The 23,989-nt window shown below is 40.9% G+C and overlaps 1 protein-coding gene across 3 annotated transcripts; it reads right to left on the reverse strand.

Annotated features, from left to right (window-relative positions):
• Positions 1 to 4,013: 4,013 nt before the first annotated feature.
• LOC120042568 (scaffold attachment factor B2-like) lies at positions 4,014 to 23,763 on the reverse strand. Of its 3 annotated transcripts, XR_005476148.1 has the most exons (14): positions 23,611 to 23,763; positions 23,410 to 23,436; positions 20,148 to 20,477; positions 19,718 to 19,723; positions 18,469 to 18,480; positions 14,229 to 14,234; positions 9,713 to 9,718; positions 9,132 to 9,206; positions 8,084 to 8,656; positions 7,831 to 7,899; positions 7,630 to 7,704; positions 6,176 to 6,253; positions 4,323 to 5,802; positions 4,014 to 4,235 (listed from the first exon to the last, which is right to left on the reverse strand). XR_005476148.1 is itself a non-coding variant. In XM_038987392.1 (13 exons), the coding sequence occupies exons 2-13, from the start codon at positions 23,429 to 23,431 to the stop codon at positions 4,469 to 4,471; spliced, it is 2,586 nt and encodes an 861-aa protein (XP_038843320.1). In that variant the 5' UTR covers positions 23,432 to 23,436; positions 23,611 to 23,763; the 3' UTR covers positions 4,014 to 4,468. The 3 variants fall into 3 exon arrangements, 2 of the variants coding, with proteins under 2 accessions (XP_038843320.1, XP_038843321.1); XM_038987392.1 differs by having other exon boundaries at positions 4,014 to 5,802; XM_038987393.1 differs by lacking the exon at positions 14,229 to 14,234 and having other exon boundaries at positions 4,014 to 5,802.
• Positions 23,764 to 23,989: the final 226 nt, after the last annotated feature.

The raw sequence follows: 23,989 nt of genomic DNA on the forward strand, positions 1-23,989 counted from the left end.
CACCCAGAAATAAATACAGAAACACAATTCAAATCTCTCTCTCTTTCTCTCTTTCTCTCTCTCTGTCTCTCAGAAACTTCAGACAGGGTGGAGCCGATTACTGCAGGTAAGAAGTCACAAATAACCCCATAGCCCCTTGTAGCATGTCTAATATTACTATTCTATATTAACAGGTCTGATATTACTATTCTATATTAACAGGTCTAATATTACTACTCTATATTAACAGGTCTAATATTACTACTCTATATTAACAGGTCTAATATTACTACTCTATATTAACAGGTCTAATATTACTATTCTATATTAACAGGTCTAATATTACTACTCTATATTAACAGGTCTAATATTACTACTCTATATTAACAGGTCTAATATTACTATTCTATATTAACAGGTCTAATATTACTACTCTATATTAACAGGTCTAATATTACTACTCTATATTAACAGGTCTGATATTACTACTCTATATTAACAGGTCTAATATTACTATTCTATATTAACAGGTCTAATATTACTACTCTATATTAACAGGTCTAATATTACTATTCTATATTAACAGGTCTAATATTACTATTCTATATTAACAGGTCTGATATTACTACTCTATATTAACAGGTCTGATATTACTACTCTATATTAACAGGTCTAATATTACTATTCTATATTAACAGGTCTAATATTACTACTCTATATTAACAGGTCTGATATTACTACTCTATATTAACAGGTCTAATATTACTACTCTATATTAACAGGTCTAATATTACTATTCTATATTAACAGGTCTAATATTACTATTCTATATTAACAGGTCTAATATTACTATTCTATATTAACAGGTCTAATATTACTACTCTATATTAACAGGTCTAATATTACTACTCTATATTAACAGGTCTAATATTACTACTCTATATTAACAGGTCTAATATTACTACTCTATATTAACAGGTCTAATATTACTACTCTATATTAACAGGTCTAATATTACTACTCTATATTAACAGGTCTAATATTACTATTCTATATTAACAGGTCTAATATTACTACTCTATATTAACAGGTCTAATATTACTACTCTATATTAACAGGTCTAATATTACTATTCTATATTAACAGGTCTAATATTACTACTCTATATTAACAGGTCTAATATTACTACTCTATATTAACAGGTCTGATATTACTACTCTATATTAACAGGTCTAATATTACTATTCTATATTAACAGGTCTAATATTACTACTCTATATTAACAGGTCTAATATTACTATTCTATATTAACAGGTCTAATATTACTATTCTATATTAACAGGTCTGATATTACTACTCTATATTAACAGGTCTGATATTACTACTCTATATTAACAGGTCTAATATTACTATTCTATATTAACAGGTCTAATATTACTACTCTATATTAACAGGTCTGATATTACTACTCTATATTAACAGGTCTAATATTACTACTCTATATTAACAGGTCTAATATTACTATTCTATATTAACAGGTCTAATATTACTATTCTATATTAACAGGTCTAATATTACTATTCTATATTAACAGGTCTAATATTACTACTCTATATTAACAGGTCTAATATTACTACTCTATATTAACAGGTCTAATATTACTACTCTATATTAACAGGTCTAATATTACTACTCTATATTAACAGGTCTAATATTACTACTCTATATTAACAGGTCTAATATTACTATTCTATATTAACAGGTCTAATATTACTACTCTATATTAACAGGTCTAATATTACTACTCTATATTAACAGGTCTAATATTACTATTCTATATTAACAGGTCTAATATTACTATTCTATATTAACAGGTCTAATATTACTATTCTATATTAACAGGTCTAATATTACTATTCTATATTAACAAGTCTAATATTACTACTCTATACAACCAGAACATTTAAAAGGGGACATCTTACATACATCGTAAATGAAAAGTTACATTATTCACACTATATTGTGAGTATCAAGGTATTTTTGGGGATAGAAAATGTAATCCAAAGTGTTCTTACTACTGTACAACATAACCACTGATATGGTATTTAGTGATACTGATTTAATACTATATTGTTGAAGTAACATATATGTGTGATACAAAGCAACAAAACACTTTCTATATGGTAAAACAAGCAACATAATACTGATATTTCTCTGTGTGTCTGTTTGGATATCAAATCAAAAGAGTTGGAATCAAGTATTGGAGTCAGGAGTTGAATGGACAACTGCTACTCCTATGGTCGTCATGGTTCCTCCTGATCCTCTGGTGGTGTAACAGAGACATCAGGTGGTCAGAGAAGGTTACTGCATGTCTATTTAATTCCTCACCTTTTTTAAAATGTTATTTCACCTTTATTTAACCAGGTAGGCTAGTTGAGAACAAGTTCTCATTTGCAACTGCGACCTGGCCAAGATAAAGCATAGCAGTGTGAACAGACAACACAGAGTTACACATGGAGTAAACAATAAACAAGGCAATAACATGGCAGAAAAAAAGAGAATCAATATACAATGTGTGCAAAAGGCATGAGAAAGTAGGCAATAAATCGAATAATTACAATTTAGCAGATTAACACTGGAGTGATAAATCATCAGATGATCATGTGCAAGTAGAGATACTGGTGTGCAAAAGAGCAGAAAAGTAAATAAATAAAAGCAGTATGGGGGTGAGGTAGATAAATTGGGTGGGCTATATACCGATGGACTATGTACAGCATATGACCTATCAGTCATATGGACATCTGCATTCAGACTGATGCTCCATCACTTCCTCTGGTCTTCTCAAACTCCTGTCCAGAAGTAGTAGTAGTAGTAGTAGTAGTAGTAGTAGTAGTAGTAGTAGTAGTAATAGTAGCAGTAGTACTGGTAGTAGCAGTAGTAGTAGTAGCATCAGCAGTACTAGTAGTAGCAGTAGTAGTAGTAGCATCAGCAGTACTAGTAGTAGCAGTAGTACTAGTAGTAGTAATAATAGTAGTAGTAGTAGTAGTAGTAGTACTAATAGTAGTAGTAGTAGTAATAATAGTAGTAGTACTGGTAGTAGCAGTAGTAGTAGTAGCATCAGCAGTACTAGTAGTAGCACCAGTAGTAGAAGTAGCACTATTAGTAGTAGTAGTAGCAGCAGTAGTACCAGTAGCAGTAGTAGTAGTAGCAGCAGTAGTAGTAGTAGCAGTAGTAGTGGTAGTAGTAGCAGTAGTAGTAGTACTAGTAGCAGTAGTAGTAGTAGTAGCAGTTGAAGTCGCAGTAGTAGTAGTAGTAGCAGTAGTAGTAGTAGTAGTAGTAGTAGTAGTAGTAGTAGTAGTAGTTAGTATCAGGTAAAGAGAGAGACCAGTTCAGTGTTGACAGCTCAGTGTTGACAGCTCAGTGTTGACAACTTAGTGTTGATAGCTCCGTGTCGACAGCTCCGTGTCGACAGCTCCGTGTCGACAGCTCCGTGTCGACAGCTCAGTGTCGACAGCTCAGTGTTGACAACTCAGCTCTGTACTGTAGAGAATCATCCAAGACAAACAATGTCCAAACACTGATGTCTTACAAAGTTACATTTCATTATTTCAACAATATCAGTGTCATGTGGTATCAGTGTTCCATTGGGATAGATTGTAACTCAATATTAGGAAGGTGTTCTTAATGTTTTGTCCACTCCGTGTATATTTAAAGTTTCAACATGAAACAATTAGATTGATTAATAACAGGAAGTACTGTATGGTAAATACAGTATGGTTCTCTCTGTTCAATAGTAGACCTCCTCAAACACTGAGTAAAAGTCTCACTCAGATACAGCATGGTTCTCTCTGTTCAATAGTAGACCTCCTCAAACACTGAGTAAAAGTCTCACTCAGATACAGCATGGTTCTCTCTGTTCAATAGTAGACCTCCTCAAACACTGAGTAAAAGTCTCACTCAGATACAGCATGGTTCTCTCTGTTCAATAGTAGACCTCCTCAAACACTGAGTAAAAGTCTCACTCAGATCTTTAGAGTTCTCAGTCTCTGACTCCGCCCACTGACCTCCTGACCCCCCACAACCCTCTCCATTCTAAAAGGCTGCAGTGCAAAGGTCAATAATCTACGTTGGTTTGGAATTCTGTCTTAAGTCTCATCAAGATCTTTACAGACCACCCTCCCCTTCTCTAGACACTGTAGACTGGACCAGACATTATTCTGACCTGTTTTCTAAGTCTCATCAAGATCTTTACAGACCTCCCTCCCCTCCTCCTCTAGACACTGTAGACTGGACCAGACATTATTCTGACCTGTTTTCTAAGTCTCATCAAGATCTTTACAGACCTCCCTCCCCTCCTCTAGACACTGTAGACTGGACCAGACATTATTCTGACCTGTTTTCCCCATGATCACCATGGTCCATGGTCACTCACCACGGTACAGTGGACAGTAGACCTGGTCTGGTTCTACACATAGACGGTGATGGTGAATCATGTCAGATTGTGGAGAAGCCAACTTGATGAGTTTCTCCTGACCCAGCCCAACAACCCTATCAGTGCCCTCTGACCTCTCCCTTCTTGCAGCAGTCTCCCCTCCAACACTGAGTGAGCTTCACTGACCTCTTTCAAGTTCTGTCTCAGTCTCTCCACCTCTCCACCTTTCTCCTCCATCTGTCTATTCTTCTCTTTCATCTGTCTGCTGAACTCTCTCTGCATCTTTGTCTGTGAGATCATGATGTTCCTCTGTAACTCAGGTAGGACTATCTTCATCAGGTTTCTCTCTGCTTCAACTCTGGCCTCTCCTTCATAGTTCTCCATCATCTCCTCTATCTCCTGTCTGTGTCTCTCCTCCATCTCCCTCCTCTCATTCTCTGTCTTCTCTCTAAATCTCTCCATCTTTCTCTCCATCTCCTCCCTCCTATCAGACTCCCTCTTCAGCTCCTTCTCCAGCTCTATTTTCTTCTCCTCATCCCTCTCTTCTTTCACCTGTCTCTCCAGTTCTGTTATTCGTTCTCTGAGAATTCTGATATTTCTCTTGAGCTTCTGGATTTCTCCATCTTTCTCCTCCAGAGAATCCTGCATCTCCTTCTCAAGCCTCTCTCTCAAGTCTCTCTCCTCCCTCTGTTTCCTCTCTCCTCTCTCTCTCTGGATCTTTCCCTCCATCTCTCTAACCTGGGTCTCTGCCTCCTGGTAGGTCTGACTGCTGTAGAATCTCTCTCTGTTTCCTGCCACCATCTCCTCTACCTGCTCCAGCAGCTCTGATACCTGAGTGCCATGGGCCCTGTCCTTAATGTTGAGGACGTGGTACCTGCTCCCACTTTTCTCTACAAGCTGCTGGAGGTCCTGACTTCCTGCTTGGAGAAACTCCTCAATGCTCTGCTCTTTCAGGACATCATCATGAGTGAATAGAATCACAGTGTGTTCCCAACAACCCTCCCCAAACATATCCTCTGTTCTCTCCAGCACCCCTCTCTCCTCCCCCTTAGAGGGCTCCACTGGTATGACCAGGAGGAAGGCGTGGGGTCCCGGGGCAGACAGACGGACACAGAGCCCCACATCCTGTCTCATCTCCTCCAGAGAGAGTCCAGGACAGAACCAGTCTGGAGTGTCCACCAGCACCAGCCGTCTCCCACACACGTCCCCCTCTGTCCTCTTACTCCTCTGGGTCACTGCAGAGGGGCTGGCCTGGGCCCCAAACTCCTCTCTGCCCAGGATGGTGTTTCCTGCTGCACTCCTCCCAGCCCCAGTCCTCCCCAGCAGCACCAGTCTCAGCTCAGACACACTGGGAGACACTGGGGAGTCTGGACTGCTGCTCTCTCCTCCCACTGCAACACAACACACAGCACTGATCAACACACTGACTCTCTGGAGGATGTACAACAGAGTCAAATATAATATAATCTACATCCATAACTCACTATCTGGAGGATGTACAACAGAGTCAAATATAATATCATCTACATCCATAACTCACTATCTGGAGGATGTACAACAGAGTCAAATATAATATAATCTACATCCATAACTCACTATCTGGAGGATGTACAACAGAGTCAAATATAATATCATCTACATCCATAACTCACTATCTGGAGGATGTACAACAGAGTCAAATATAATATAATATACATCCATAACACACTATCTGGAGGATGTACAACAGAGTCAAATATAATATAATCTACATCCATAACTCACTATTTGGAGGAATTAACTCCATGCTCTTTGTCCTCCTCAGTGGAAGTGTGGGGTCTGTATCTGAGGTCTCTCCTCCCACTGTAACACAACATAGAGAACTGGTCAACATACTGACTCATCAGAGACACATTTAAAACATACTATAAACAAACTACAAATACATTACACATCAGAGTGAAATATAGATTATTGGAGAAAATAGAGAATATCAAGATTGATGACAGTTTGAGACAACATGTATAACTCACTAAGTGAAGGATGGTCCACTATAGACTAGAAACAGTAGGAGACAACAGGACAATAGTGATAACTCACTAAGTGAAGGATGGTCCACTATAGACTAGAAACAGTAGGAGACAACAGGACAATATTGATAACTCACTAAGTGAAGGATGGTCCACTATAGACTAGAAACAGTAGGAGACAACAGGACAATAGTGATAACTCACTAAGTGAAGGATGGTCCACTATAGACTAGAAACAGTAGGAGACAACAGGACAATATTGATAACTCACTAAGTGAAGGATGGTCCACTATAGACTAGAAACAGTAGGAGACAACAGGACAATATTGATAACTCACTAAGTGAAGGATGGTCCACTATAGACTAGAAACAGTAGGAGACAACAGGACAATAGTGATAACTCACTAAGTGAAGGATGGTCCACGATAGACTAGAAACAGTAGGAGACAACAGGACAATAGTGATAACTCACTAAGTGAAGGATGGTCCACTATAGACTAGAAACAGTAGGAGACAACAGGACAATAGTGATAACTCACTAAGTGAAGGATGGTCCACTATAGACTAGAAACAGTAGGAGACAACAGGACAATAGTGATAACTCACTAAGTGAAGGATGGTCCACTATAGACTAGAAACAGTAGGAGACAACAGGACAATAGTGATAACTCACTAAGTGAAGGATGGTCCACTATAGACTAGAAACAGTAGGAGACAACAGGACAATATTGATAACTCACTAAGTGAAGGATGGTCCACTATAGACTAGAAACAGTAGGAGACAACAGGACAATAGTGATAACTCACTAAATGAAGGATGGTCCACTATAGACTAGAAACAGTAGGAGACAACAGGACAATAGTGATAACTCACTAAGTGAAGGATGGTCCACTATAGACTAGAAACAGTAGGAGACAACAGGACAATAGTGATAACTCACTAAGTGAAGGATGGTCCACTATAGACTAGAAACAGCAGGAGACAACAGGACAATAGTGATAACTCACTAAGTGAAGGATGGTCCACTATAGACTAGAAACAGTAGGAGACAACAGGACAATAGTGATAACTCACTAAGTGAAGGATGGTCCACTATAGACTAGAAACAGTAGGAGACAACAGGACAATATTGATAACTCACTAAGTGAAGGATGGTCCACTATAGACTAGAAACAGTAGGAGACAACAGGACAATATTAATAACTCACTGTCTGGAGGAAGGTCCTTGCTCTGTCTCCTCCTGACTGGGAGTATGGAACCTGTATCTGACGTCTCTCCAGGTTCTAAAATAATAGAACAACCATTTAGAATGGGAACATCTACCTCAGTGACACATGAAGGCACATAGACCTACTGAAGGGGAGTTCTGGGTTTCTATTGAAATGTTAAGTGTCACATATCTCACTCACCAGTCATCTGGGCTGAGATCTCTCCTCTCAGTCTCTCTACCTCAGTCTTCACATCACATATCTGTTGAGCTGAAATAACAAAGGAGGACTAGGATTTGAATTCTGTGTTAAAGACTTTAGACAGAAATGTGATGCAGAGGGAAAGTATGAAGTGATGTAAACAATATTCACAACTCAGTGGAGAGTCGACAATAACCTGAGAATTGAGGAAAGTACAGAAGACTAAATGTATTAATGGTGTGAATAATCTTACCCAGATCAGCATTTTCATTGTTGACATCCTCCACCTGTTTGTCTCTTGCCTTTAACTGCTTCTCTCTCTCCTCTAGTAGGTTATCTTTCTCTTCTACTTCCTGCCTCATCTCTTTTAGTTCATTTTCTTTTCCCTCCAGTACTTTGTCTCTCTCTTCCAGGAGTTTGTCTCTCTCTTCCAGCTGTTTGTCCCCATCTTCCAGTTGTTTGTCTCTCTCTTCCAGTAGTCTGTCCTTCTCTCCCAGTCTGTGGTTGCTGTCCTCTAGTTGAAGGTCTTTTTCCTGCAGTACGACTCTGAAGTTCTCTACTTGGCTGTTCTTGTCCTGCAGGATCTTTCTCAGTGCCTCTAGTTGAATGTCTCTATCCTTTAGTTGCTTGTCTTTCTCTTCCAGTTGGTTTTCTTTCTCTTCTAATAGTTTCTCCCTCTGTCCCATTATCTGGTTCTTCTCCTCCAGGAGTCTCTCTTTCTCTCTCACTTCCTGGGTCATATCATCCAGTTGTGTGTCTTTCTCCTCTAGTTGTTTCATCATCTCCTGTCTTAATTTCTCTTTTAATTCTTTTTCCATCTTCAACTCTGAGAGAGAGCAATTAACATATTTAATGGGTTGTTTGATTAGGTCATTTATTAATTAATTCAATAGTATGCCTATAAAGACATTATCATTTGGGGCGGCAGGGTAGCCTAGTGGTTAGAGCGTTGGACTAGTAACCTAAAGGTTGCAAGTTCAAATCCCCGAGCTGACAAGGTACAAATCTGTTGTTCTACCCCTGAACAGGCAGTTAACCCACTGTTCCTAGGCCGTCATTGAAAATAAGATTTTGTTCTAACTGACTTGCCTAGTTAAATAAAGGTAAAAGAAAAAATTTGATGGAGGTGGTACAATTATTAGTAATTATTTCCTCCAGTCAAAAGTTATTTGAGCTGAACCAATCATCAACTGGTCTATTGACTATTTGATACATTACAAATGAATTAGTCTGAAAAACTGAATGACATCACTCATGTTCCCTGATTCAATCCTCTCTCCTCCAGACTCTCTCATACTTACCAAGCTCACCAGCTGATGCCTCCCTCTTCAGCTTGTCCTCCTGGGTCTCATGTTGTAAATACTCTGATCCTGAGGCTATGGTGTAAAACAGAGAGGTGAGTTCTGTGTGGTAGACTACATCACTATGTACAGAACAAACAGGACCAATCAGATTTCTCCTGTCACTCAAGCCCCCCTCATGTAGGGACTGTGGGCACCAATGAGATCTGGTTAACTTCATAAATAATGTTGTTTTGTTATTGGCCTATCTCTGATCAAATTAATATTTTCATTGTTAGTGATAACCAGCAATGGGCTCTATGGCAGATACAGGATATTGTGTCAGGAGGCAGGGTTCTATGGAATATACATTCAGTAGAATTTGAAGAACATCTGACATCATAATCCAACCTACCTTGAGATCATTTGGGGAGAGTATTGATAAATGTAAAGAAACTGATTTAATTTGTAGCCTTGAAGAAGACACACTGCTGTTCACAAGGCCTGTAGTTTTTATAGTATCAGATTAACACTCTGGTCTGTTCTTTGTCTTGTGTTATTGGTTGTCAATAAACAAAACAGACAAATAATTAATTACTCACCTAATGCTGATCATCCATTATCCAAGATGGAGAGTCATGAATAATGATCATGTAAAACAGAATGCATTAGTTATTATTGTTCATTGAATTTCTGTCTCATTGAATAACTTAATGAAATACCATACATCATATTGGAATGACTGTTCATCACATTCATTACTAATGTACATCTAGGGAAAGGGATGTAAGCAGCACTACTATGTGAGCAGTCTGAGAATGACTGAATGCTTCATAATAAGACATCAAGCTAAATTCAAGCTGATTCTATTTTAATTTGGTGTGTGAAATGTTGAGCTATATGGCAGATATATTGTGGGATTCTTATGGTATTGCTCCTGATCATCCATTATCCAAGATGGAGAGGAATGAAAATTGATCATGTATAACAAAATATATTAGTTATTACAGTTACATTCAATCCAATTTCAGTCACATTACATTATTCAATCAAATACCATACATCATATTGGAATGACTGTTCATCACATTCATTACTAATGTACATCTAGGGAAAGGGATGTAAGCAGTGCTACAATTGGAACAGTCTAAACATCACAGAATGATTCATACTGGGACATCAAACTGAATTCAAGCAGATTCCATGTTAATTTTAGAGTGTGATATGTTGAGCTCTACAGCAGATATATTGTGAAACTAAAATGGCGCCGGAAGAAATGGCACCAGTTTTACGGGCGCCCAACCAATTGTGCTGTTATGTGGGGTTTTTTGCGTTATTTGTTACTTATTTTGTACATAATGTTTCTGCCACCGTATCTTACGGAAAAAAAGAGCTGCTGGATATCAGGACAGCGATCACTCACCTCGGATTAGACAAAGATTTTTTCTTCAAAAAACAAGACGCACAAGACATTGTCCAAACACCCGACAGGACCAACATCCCCGTTATTTGCAAGAGGAAGAGACATACATAAAGAGGACACAGAGCGGGATGCCTGGTCAGGACCCGGGAAAGGAGAGTGGGAAAAATGCCATTACCGGCAATATTACTCGCCAACGTGCAATCATTGGACAATAAATTAGACGAGGTACGATCACGAATATCCTACCATCGGGACATCAAAACTGTAATATCCTGTTTCACATAATCGTGCCTGAATGACGACATGGATATTCAGCTAGCGGGATATATGCTGCACCGGCAAGATAGAACAGCACACTCCGGTAAGAAGGGGGGACGGTCTGTGCATATTTGTAAACAACAGGTGGTGCACAAAATCTAAGGAAGTCTCTAGATTTTGCTCGCCTGAAGTAGAGTATATTGTGATAAATTGCAGGCCACACTACTTGCCTAGAGAATTTTCAGCTATACTTTTCAAGGCTGTTTATTTACCACCACAGACAGATGCTGGCACTAAGACTGCACTCAGTCAGCTGTATAAGGAAATAAGCAAACAGGAAACACTTCACCAAGAGGCGGCGCTCCTAGTGGCCGGAGACTTTAATGCAGGGAAACTTAAATCAGTTCTACCAAATTTCTATCAACATGTTAAACGTGCAACCAGAGGAAAAACATTCTAGATCACCTGTACTCCACACACAGAGACGCGTGCAAAGCTCTCACTTGCCCTCCATTTGGTAAATCCGACCACAACTCTATCCTCCTGATTCCTGCTTACAAGCAAAAATTAAAGCAGGGAGCACCAGTGACTCGGTCTATAAAAAAGTGGTCAGATGAAGCAGATCTGATCAGATCTGCTTCTGAACTGATCTAGATCAGTGGTCAGATCTAGATCAGATCTACAGGACTGTTTTGCTATCACAGACTGGAACATGTTCCGGGATTCTTCCGATGGCTTTGAGGAGTACACCACATCAGTCACTGGCTTTATCAATAAGTGCATTGAGGACGTCGTCCCCACAGTGACTGTACATACATACCCCAACCAGAAGCCATGGATTACAGGCAACATTCGCACTGAGGTAAAGGGTAGAGCTGCCGCTTTCAAGGTGCGAGACTCTAACAAGGAAGCTTACAAGAAATCCTGCTATGCCCTGCGTCGAACCCATCAAACAGGCAAAGCGTCAATACAGGGCTAAGATTGAATCATACTACAGTTCACCGGCTCCGATGCTCGTCTTCTGTGGCAGGGCTTGCAAACTATTACAGACTACAAAGGGAAGCACAGCCGAGAGCTGCCCAGTGACACGAGCCTACCAGACGAGCTAAATCACTTCTATGCTCGCTTCGAGGCAAGCAACACTGACGCATGCATGAGAGCATCAGCTGTTCCAGACGACTGTGTAATCACGCTCTCCGTAACCGACGTGAGTAAGATCTTTAAACAGGTCAACATACACAAGGCTGCGGAGCCAGACTGATTACCAGGACGTGTGCTCCGGGCATGTGCTGACCAACTGGCAGGTGTCTTCACTGACATTTTCAACATGTCCCTGATTTGAGTCTGTAATACCAACATGTTTCAAGCAGACCACCATAGTCCATGTGCCCAAGAGCACAAAGGCAACCTGCCTAAATGACTACAGACCCGTAGCACTCACGTCTGTAGCCATGAAGTGCTTTGAAAGGCTGGTAATGGGTCACATCAACACCATTATCCCAGAAACCCAAGACCCACTCCAATTTGCAAGCCGCAAAAACAGATCCACAGATGATGCAATCTCCATTGCACTCCACACTGCCCTTTCCCACCTGGACAAAAGGAACACTTATGTGAGAATGCTGTTCATTGAATACAGCTCAGCGTTCAACACCGTAGTACCCTCAAAGCTCATTACTAAGCTAAGGATCCTGAGACTAAACACCTCCCTCTGCAATTGGATCCTGAACTTCCTGACGGGCCGCCCCCAGGTGGTGAGGGTAGGTAGCAACACATCTGCCACGCTGATCCTCAACACTGGAGCCCCTCAGGGGTGCGTGCTCAGTCCCCTCCTGTACTCCCTGTTCACCCACGACTGCATGGCCAGGCACGACTCCAACACTATCATTAAGTTTGCAGACAACACAACAGTGGTAGGCCTGATCACCGACAACGACGAGACAGACTACAGGGAGGAGGTCAGAGACCTGGCCGGGTGGTGCCAGAATAGCAACCTATCCCTCAACGTAACCAAGACTAAGGAGATGACTGTAGACTACAGGAAAAGGAGGACCGAGCACACCCCCATTCTCATCGACGGGGCTGTAGTGGAGCAGGTTGAGAGCTTTAAGTTCCTTGGTGTCCACATCACCAACAAACTAGAATGGTCCAAACACACCAAGACAGTTATGAAGAGGGCACGACAAAGCCTATTCCCCCTCAGGAAACTATAAAGATTTGGCATGGGTCCTGAGATCCTCAAAAGGTTCTACAGCTGCAACATCGAGAGCATCCTGACTGGTTGCATCACTGCCTGGTACGGCAATTGCTCGGCCTCCTACCACAAGGCACTACAGAGGGTAGTGCGTACGGCTCAGTACATCACTGAGGCTAAGCTGCCTGCCATCCAGGACCTCTACACCAAGCGGTGTCAGAGGAAGGCCCTAAAAACTGTCAAAGACCCCAGCCACCCGGTCATTGACTGTTCTCTCTACTACCGCATGGCAAGCGGTACCGGAGTTCCAAGTCTAGGACAAAAAGGCTTCTCAACAGTTTTTACCCCCAAGCCATAAAACTCCTGAACAGGTAATCAATTGGCTACCCGGACTATTTGCATTGTGTGCCCTCACCCCCCCAATCCCTCTTTTACGCTGCTGCCACTCTCTGTTTATCATATATGCATAGTCACTTTAACTATACATTCATGTACATACTACCTCAATTGGCCCGACCAATCAGTGCTCCCGCACATTGGCTAACCGGGCTATCTGCATTGTGTCCCGCCACCCACCACCCGCCAACCCCTATTTTATGCTACTGTTACTCTCTGTTCATCATATATGTATAGTCACTTTAACCATATCTACATGTACATACTACCTCATTCAGCCTGACTAACGGGTGTCTGTATGTAGCCTCGCTACTTTTATAGCCTCGCTACTGTTATATTTCACTATTTTTTTTACTGTTGATTTTATTTCTTTATTTACCTATTGTTCACCTTTTACCTGTTCTGCACTATCGGTTAGAGCCTATAGGTAAGCATTTCATTGTAAGGTCTACTACACCTTTGTATTCGGCGCACGTGAGAAATAAACTTTGATTTGATTTGATTGTGGGAGGGCTATGTGAAATGTTGACCTCTATAGCAGATATATTGTGGGAGGACTATGTGAAATGTTGACCACTATGGCAGATATATTGAGGGAGGACTATGATGCGGAAATTCTGGATAATTTGAAGAACATCTATACATCTTAATCCAACCTACCTTGAGAACATTTGGGGAGAGTATTGATTAATGTAAAGAAACTGATTTAATTTGTAGCCTTGAGGAAGACACACTGCTGTTCACAAGGCCTGTCGTTTTTATAGTATCAGATTAACACTCTGGTCTGTTCTTTGTCTTGTGTTATTGGTTGTCAATAAACAAAACAGACAAATAAGTAATTACTCACCCCGTACTGATCATCCATTATCCAAGATGGAGAGTCATGAATAATGATCATGTAAAACAGAAAACATTAGTTATTATTGTTAATTGAATTTCTGTCTCATTGCATAATTTAATGAAATACCATACATCATATTGGAATGACTGTTCATCACATTCATTACTAATGTACATCTAGGGAAAGTGATGTAAGCAGTGCTACTATTGGAACAGTCTAAACATCACAGAATGCTTCATACTGGGACATCAAACTGAATTCAAGCAGATTCCATGTTAATTTTAGAGTGTGATATGTTGAGCTCTACGGCAGATATATTGTGAAACTAAAATGGCGTCGGAAGAAATGGCAGCAGTTTTACGGGCGCCCAACCAATTGTGCTATTATGTGGGGGTTTTTTGCGTTATTTGTAACTTATTTTGTACATAATTTTCTGCCACCGTATCTTACGGAAAAAAAGAGCTGCTGGATATCAGGACAGCGACCACTCACCTCGGATTAGACAAAGATTTGTTCTTCAACAAACAAGACGCACAAGACATTGTCCAAACACCCGACAGGACCGACATCCCCGTTATTTGCAAGAGGAAGAGATGCAGGTAAAGAGGACACAGAGCGGGATGCCTGGTCAGGACCCGGGAAAGGAGAGTGGGAAAGCTGCCGTTACCGGCAATATTACTCGCCAACGTGCAATCATTGGACAATAAATTAGACGAGGTACGATCACGAATATCCTACCATCGGGACATCAAAAACCGTAATATCCTATGTTTTACAGAATCGTGCCTGAATGACGACATGGATATTCAGCTAGCGGGATATATGCTGCACCGGCAAGATAGAACAGCACACTCCGGTAAGAGGGGGCGGGTCTGTGCATATTTGTAAACAACAGCTGGTGCACAAAATCAAAGGAAGTCTCTAGATTTTGCTCGCCTGAAGTAGAGTATATTGTGATAAATTGCAGGCCACACTGCTTGCCTAGAGAATTTTCAGCTATACTTTTCATGGCTGTTTATTTACCACCACAGACAGATGCTGGCACTAAGACTGCACTCAGTCAGCTGTATAAGGAAATAAGCAAACAGGAAACCACTCACCCAGAGGTGGCGCTCCTAGTGGCCGGAGACTTTAATGCAGGGAAACTTAAATCAGTTCTACCAAATTTCTATCAACATGTTAAACGTGCAAACAGAGGGAAAAAATTCTAGATCACCTGTACTCCACACACAGAGACGCGTACAAAGCTCTCACTTGCCCTCCATTTGGTAAATCCGACCACAACTCTATCCTCCTGATTCCTGCTTACAAGCAAAAATTAAAGCAGGAAGCACCAGTGACTCGGTCTATAAAAAAGTGGTCAGATGAAGCAGATGCTAAACTACAGCACTGTTTTGCTATCACAGACTGGAACATGTTCCGGGATTCTTCCGATGGCATTGAGGAGTACATCACATCAGTCACTAGCTTTATCAATAAGTGCATTGAGGACGTCGTCCCCACAGTGACTGTACGTACATACCCCAACCAGAAGCCATGGATTACAGGCAACATTCGCACTGATCTAAAGGGTAGAGCTGCCGCTTTCAAGGTGCGGGACTCTAACAAGGAAGCTTACAAGAAATCCTGCTATGCCCTGCGACGAACCCATCAAACAGGCAAAGCGTCAATACAGGGCTAAGATTGAATCATACTACAGTTCACCGGCTCCGATGCTCGTCTTCTGTGGCAGGGCTTGCAAACTATTACAGACTACAAAGGGAAGCACAGCCGAGAGCTGCCCAGTGACACGAGCCTACCAGACGAGCTAAATCACTTCTATGCTCGCTTCGGGGCAAGCAACACTGACGCATGCATGAGAGCATCAGCTGTTCCGGACGACTGTGTGATCACGCTCTCCGTAACAGTCGTGAGTAAGACCTTTAAGCAGCTTAACATACACAAGGCTGCGGAGCCAGACTGATTACCAGGACGTGTGCTCCGGGCATGTGCTGACCAACTGGCAGGTGTCTTCACTGACATTTTCAACATGTCCTTGATTTGAGTCTGTAATACCAACATGTTTCAAGCAGACCACTATAGTCCCTGTGCCCAAGAACACAAAGGCAACCTGCCTAAATGACTACAGACCCGTAGCACTCACGTCCGTAGCCATGAAGTGTTTTGAAAGGCTGGTAATGGGTCACATCAACACCATTATCCCAGAAACCCTAGACCCACTCCAATTTGCATACCGCCCAAACAGATCCAAAGATGATGCAATCTCCATTGCACTCCACACTGCCCTTTCCCACCTGGACAAAAGGAACACTTATGTGAGAATGCTGTTCATTGAATACAGCTCAGCGTTCAACACCGTAGTACCCTCAAAGCTCATCACTAAGCTAAGGATCCTGAGACTAAACACCTCCCTCTGCAATTGGATCCTGGACTTCCTGACGAGCCGCCCCCAGGTGGTGAGGGTAGGTAGCAACACATCTGCCACGCTGATCCTCAACACTGGAGCCCCTCAGGGGTGCGTGCTCAGTCCCCTCCTGTACTCCCTGTTCACCCACAACTGCATGGCCAGGCACGACTCCAACACTATCATTAAGTTTGCAGACAACACAACAGTGGTAGGCCTGATCACCGACAACGACGAGACAGCCTATAGGGAGGAGGTCAGAGACCTGGCCGGGTGGTGCCAGAATAACAACCTATCCCTCAACGTAACCAAGACTAAGGAGATGACTGTGGACTACAGGAAAAGGAGGACCGAGCACACCCCCATTCTCATCGACGGGGCTGTAGTGGAGCAGGTTGAGAGCTTCAAGTTCCTTGGTGTCCACATCACCAACAAACTAGAAGGGTCCAAACACACCAAGACAGTTGTGAAGAGGGCACGACAAAGCCTATTCCCCCTCAGGAAACTAAAAAGATTTGGCATGGGTCCTGAGATCCTCAAAAGGTTCTACAGCTGCAACATTGAGAGCATCCTGACTGGTTGCATCATTGCCTGATACGGCAATTGCTCGGCCTCCGACCACAAGGCACTACAGAGGGTAGTGCGTACGGCCCAGTACATCACTGAGGCTAAGCTGCCTGCCATCCAGGACCGCTACATCAAGCGGTGTCAGAGGAAGGCCCTAAAAATTGTCAAAGACCCCAGCCACCCCGGTCATAGACTGTTCTCTCTACTACCGCATGGCAAGCGGTACCAGAGTGCCATGTCTAGGACAAAAATGCTTCTCAACAGTTTTTACCCCCAAGCCATAAGACTCCTGAACAGGTAATCAAATGGCTACCCGGACTATTTGCATTGTGTGCCCTCACCCCCCCAACCCCTCTTTTACGCTGCTGCCACTCTCTGTTTATCATATATGCATAGTCACTTTAACTATACATTTATGTACATACTACCTCAATTCGCCCGACCAATCAGTGCTAACCGGGCTATCTGCATTGTGTCCCGCCACCCACCACCCGCCAACCCCTCTTTTACGCTACTGCTACTCTCTGTTCATCATATATGCATAGTCGCTTTAACCATATCTACATGTACATACTACCTTAATCAGCCTGACTAACCGGTGTCTGTATATAGCCCCGCTACTGTATGTTGCCTCTCTACTGTTATTCACTGTCTTTTTACTGTTGTTTTTATTTCTTTACTTATCTATTGTTCACCAAATACCTTTTCTGCACTATTGGTTAGAGCCTGTATTCAGCATTTCATTGTAAGGTCTACTACACCTGTTGTATTCAGCATTTCATTGTAAGGTCTACTACACCTGTTGTATTCGGCGCACGTGAGAAATAAACTTTGATTTGATTTGATTGTGGGAGGGCTATGTGAAATGTTGACCTCTATAGCAGATATATTGTGGGAGGACAATGTGAAATGTTGATCTCTATGGCAGATATATTGTGGGAGAACAATGTGAAATGTTGACCTCTATGGCAGATATATTGTGGGAGGACAATGTGAAATATTGACCTCTACAGCAGATATATTGTGGGAGATCTATGACATGAAAATTCTGGATAATTTGAAGAACATCTATACATCTTATCCAACCTACCTTGAGAACATTTGGGGAGAGTATTGATAAATGTAAAGAAACTGATTTAATTTGTAGCCTTGAAGAAGACACTGCTGTTCACAAGGCCTGTAGTTTTTATAGTATCAGATTAACACTCTGGTCTGTTCTTTGTCTTGTGTTATTGGTTGTCAATAAACAAAACAGACAAATAAGTAATTACTCACCCATGAATTTTTCTGATCATCCATTATCCAAAATGGAGAGTGATGAATAATGATCATGTAAAACAGAATGCATTAGTTATTATTGTTCATTGAATTTCTGTCTCATTACATAATTTAATGAAATACCATACATCATATTGGAATGACTGTTCATCACATTCCTTACTAATGTACATCTAGGGAAAGGGATGTAAGCAGCACTACTATGTGAGCAGTCTGAGAATGACTGAATGCTTCATAATAAGACATCAAGCTAAATTCAAGCTGATTCTATTTTAATTTTGGTGTGTGTAATGTTGAGCTCTATGGCAGATATATTGTGGGAGGACTATGTGAAATATAGACCTCTATGGCAGATATATTGTAGGAGGACTATGTGAAATTGTCACGTTCCTGACCTTGTTTTCCTTTTGTATAGTTGTGTTTAGTGGGTCAGGACGTGAGCTGGGTGGGCAGTCTGTGTTGCTTGTTCTATGTTTAGTGTCATTGTTAATTGACCTTGTATGGTTCTCAATCAGAGGCAGGTGTTTGACGTTTCCTCTGATTGAGAACCATATATAGGTAGGTTGTTTCACATTGTTTGTTGTGGGTGGTTGTCTTCCGTGTCCGTATATGTTACCACACGGGACTGTTTCGTTTTGTTTAAGTCTGTTCCTGTTCGTGCGTTCTTCGTTTCATGTAAGTTCTCAAGTTCAGGTCTGTTTAGTTTGTTTTGTTATTTTGTAATTTAAAGTGTGCTTCTTGTTTCGTCTTTGTTTAAATAAATCATTATGTCTACAATCACCGCTGCGCTTTGGTCCAATCCCTACTCCTCCTCTTCAGACGAAGAGGAGGAGAACAATCATTACAGAAATATTGACCTCAATGCCAGATATATTGTGGGAGGGCTAGTATTGATTCCTAGTTAGTTGCTCAACTGAATGTATTCAACTGAAATATGTCTTCCACATTTAACTCAACCCCTCTGATATGTGGAGCTCTATAGCAGATATATTGTGGGAGGGATATGTGAAATGTTGATATAAAAATTTTAAGAACATCTATACATCTTAATCCAACCTACCGTGAGAACATTTGGGGAGAGTATTGATAAAGTAAAAAAACTGATTTAATTTGTAGCCTTGAAGAAGACACACTGCTGTTCACAAGGCCTGTAGTTTTTATAGTATCAGATTAACACTCTGGTCTGTTCTTTGTCTTGTGTTATTGGTTGTCAATAAACAAAACAGACAAATAAGTAATTACTCACCAAATGCTGATCATCCATTATCCAAGATGGAGAGTCATGAATAATGATCATGTAAAACAGAATGTATTAGTTATTATCATTACCTTCAAATCACCATCTGTCACATTATCCTCTCAAATACCATAGTGATGTGGTATACATCAGAGGGGTATGAGTGTTCATCACATTCATTACTAATGACAATCAAGGGACGTGACAGTAATGTTGAAATGGTTCTAATGCTTTAGGACCAGCTCAAAGCTCAGAGTGATGGTAATATGCATTGTAACTAGTTGATATTCAGAATGAATCTAGTCTATTCATCTGTAACTCCTACTATGAACTCCTACCTACATGAGAAAGTACAAGTGTTCTGTACAGGGAAAGAGACTGGTTGTTATTGTTGTTGTTTAGGTGTTTAGAAACATTACTGGACTTCTACAACACTTACCTTCGTCCCATAAACCCACTGCAGCCTCCTTCTTCTGTTCTCCATGGATGACCTGACATATGTAGACTCCTCTATCTGACTCCCTGAAGTCTGTCAGCCTCAGAGACACGTTGCCTCTCTCCAGCTCCTGGGTGATCAGACTCACTCTGCCCTCATAGACACTCCTCTCTGTCACCTGGCCATTCTTATACAGGTAAATACACTCTGTCTCTTTAAACCACCTGATCGTTGTGTCAACAGCACTGGTGTCAGGTGAGAGGTGACAGGGGAGGGTGACCTCTTCACCAACATCAGCCCTCACATAGTCTTCTGAGGTGAGTTTAAACTGATCTGTTCAGAAAGAGAGAACATTTCATGTTTAATGACATCGTCTGTGTCAGGAACACAAATCCTCTCAGTACATTTATAAACACAGCTGAATTAAAAACTACAATAGACATACAACAACCAGGACCATGTCAATTCTAAAATACAACCCCCACAATCCCAGACAGACAGATTCATTTGAAGGAAAGTATATATGTCATAGAAGAATGTGATGCTATAATCTAGAATGATATTATCCCATTTGTTCCCACATCTTTCCCAGACATGCCACTATGCAAATCTTATGCCACTAGTAAGCCTAACATGTCATCCATTTTGATTATTTATTTATTTAAAAGTATGTTTTATTCTTGGTCACAATTGTGACAGAGTGCTCTGTCTATAATAACCTGAACAGATATTTATCCCTATTCCTCAACCTCAATATCTATATACCTCAGTCCACTTACCCACACACCTAAACTCAATGACCCACACACCCCAGCCCTGTTACCCCCATGCTCTAACCCCAACACCCACATGATAATACCCTCAATATCTATATACCTCAGCCCACTTACCCACACACCTAAACTCAATGACCCACACACCCCAGCCCTGTTACCCCCATGCCCTAACCCTAACACCCACATGCCAATACCCTCGAATCTATACAATCAAGTACAGATACAGGCATATCCTGGCCCTAAATGACCTGTGTGTTACTCAAGACCCCAGTTCCTTTGCCAATACACCTCATCCCTGTTACTTTCCTATCTCAGCCCTGTTACCCACTTTCCTTAGGCCTGTATTCCCCAAGTCACCAACAGTAACCTATATCCAGCTATTCACTGCACACCCCAACCCTGTTATCAGCATGTTTTAGTCCTGTGACATCTGACCTGTATACACTAATCATTTCATAGATAAACTAATATTACAGTGGTATAACACATGTGACCCAGCCCCAATCTCTTGTTTCTACCACAAACGTTGTTGCCAGAAAGGATTTGATTGGGCAATAGACGTCCATCCAGCCCCATTACCTGTATGAACCTTGTGTATCCCTACACCCCATTATAAACCATTATAAGCCACTTTTATGTTTACATACCCTACATTACTCATCTCATACGTATATACTGTACTCGATACCATCTACTGCATCTTGCCTATGCCGTTCTGTACCACCACTTATTCATCTATCTTTATGTACATATTCTTTATCCCTTTACACTTGTGTGTATTTATTTTTATTTTTTTTTATTTTTTTATTTTTTTTATTTCACCTTTATTTAACCAGGTAGGCTAGTTGAGAACAAGTTCTCATTTGCAACTGCGACCTGGCCAAGATAAAGCATAGCAGTGTGAACAGACAACAACACAGAGTTACACATGGAGTAAACAATAAACAAGTCAATAACATGGTAGAAAAAAAGAGAATCTATATACAATGTGTGCAAAAGGGTAGGCAATAAGTCGAATAATTACAAAGTATAAGGTAGTAGTTGTGGAACTGTTAGGTTAGATTACTCGTTGGTTATTACTGCATTGTCAGAACTAGAAGCACAAGCATTTCGCTACACTCGCATTAACATCTGCTAACCATGTGTATGTGACAATAAAATTTGATTTGATTTGAAATCCATGGGCATACTCGTATAAAACAGGTCTACCCCAGTGTCCAAGCCTCAACATTCATACTAACCAGGTCTACCCCAGTGTCCAAGCCTCAACATTCATACTAACCAGGTCTACCCCAGTGTCCAAGCCTCAACATTCATACTAACCAGGTCTACCCCAGTGTCCAAGCCTCAACATTCATACTAACCAGGTCTACCCCAGTGTCCAAGCCTCAACATTCATACTAACCAGGTCTACCCCAGTGTCCAAGCCTTAACATTCATACTAACCAGGTCTACCCCAGTGTCCAAGCCTCAACATTCATACTAACCAGGTCTACCATTGTGCAAGAGACAGTAAACAAACCTAATAACATTAAATATCACTTCAATTATTATACTAATTCAGTTTATGGGTCTATACACGGCCAATTCCCCCTGAAATAACAACATGTGATGTTTTACAGTAAAAATCTCTGATTTAAACATCAGTAAAGGTAATGGATAATGGTAAAATCATCTGTAACATCAGAACAAGTAAATCCTGAACTGAACTCAACTTAAATCTACCGAAGAAAGAAAAGGATCTGCTATGACTAAATATATAGAATAAATTAGAGGCACTGTATTTTCCCATTAGTCAGACATGTTTGGCAGGTAGCCTAGCACTTAAGAGCATTGGGCCAGTAACCAAAACGTCGCTGGTTTGAATCCCTGAGGAAACTAGAAAAACATTTGTTGATATGCCCTTGAGCAAGACACTTAATCCTAATTGCTCTGGATACATATTTTATATATTTAACGAGGCAAGTCAGTTCAGAACAAATTCTTATTTAGAATGACAGCCAACCCCAGACGATGCTGGACCAATTGTGCTCCCCCCTTTGGGACTCCCAATCATGGGCGGTTGTGATACAGCCTGGAATTGAACCAGAGTCTGTAGAGATTCTTCTTGCACTGAGATGCAGTGCCTTAAACCGCTGCGCCACTCAGGAGCCCAACTTATTTGTTGATATGTACAACTTTAACTTCTCTAGAGCCAGTAAAGTACAAAAGGTTTATTTTCTTCCATATTGTGTCCGACTGGATTAAATGTGTTCTATAATAAAGAGATGTTTGGAGGGAGAGGTCACTGTGGAGCAGTAGAGCTGTTTCTCACAGACACAAACTCAGCTACAACTCCTCATGTTACAAACACATTTCATCCAGACACACATTTACACATGAAGAGAAATAAAACCACAAACACATTTCATTTTCAATAGTTGGTTTAGTTCTGTTCTCCCAAATACATGAAGGAAAAGTTCATCATTAATTATAGCATGGTGACTTACTATGAACTCTGGACTCTGCCATTTTAACTGCAATAAAAAGAGAAAACATTCATATTTACATCATTACCATTCACCAAATTCTCTCTTTTGCTCAATCACACTGATACAAACATCACTTCCTCTTTCTCCAGTCCTCATTGTTTTAAAACAGGACTGTTGTGTCTAGTTTGGAAAGTGAAATATACTGACATCTCCTCTTACCTTTACTGGTCTTCACGTCCTCCACTTCACATTCAAAATAGTTGATTTAAATCCACAACAACTCTAATAGTAACTATATGTGCATATCTACACGTTTTTACAGAACAATCTACACCTCAGGTCTATACTGAGACACAACTTTCACCTTCACCTTTGCACATGTACTTGGAGTAAACTCCTCCCCCCAGCCTCTCTGGTTAATAGAAAACCCAGTCACAAAGTCCAAATTGTCTATAGGCCTATCGTAACATGTCATTAAAACAGAAATGTACATTTCTGATCTTAGTTTAAGGTTAGGCATAACGTTAGCAGTGTGGTTTAGGGTTAAAATCAGATTGTAATACTGTAGCTCAGTTGGTAGAACATAGCGCTTGCAATG

This window comes from Salvelinus namaycush, unplaced genomic scaffold, assembly GCF_016432855.1.
Source record: "Salvelinus namaycush isolate Seneca unplaced genomic scaffold, SaNama_1.0 Scaffold713, whole genome shotgun sequence".
Lineage (NCBI taxonomy): Eukaryota > Metazoa > Chordata > Actinopteri > Salmoniformes > Salmonidae > Salvelinus > Salvelinus namaycush.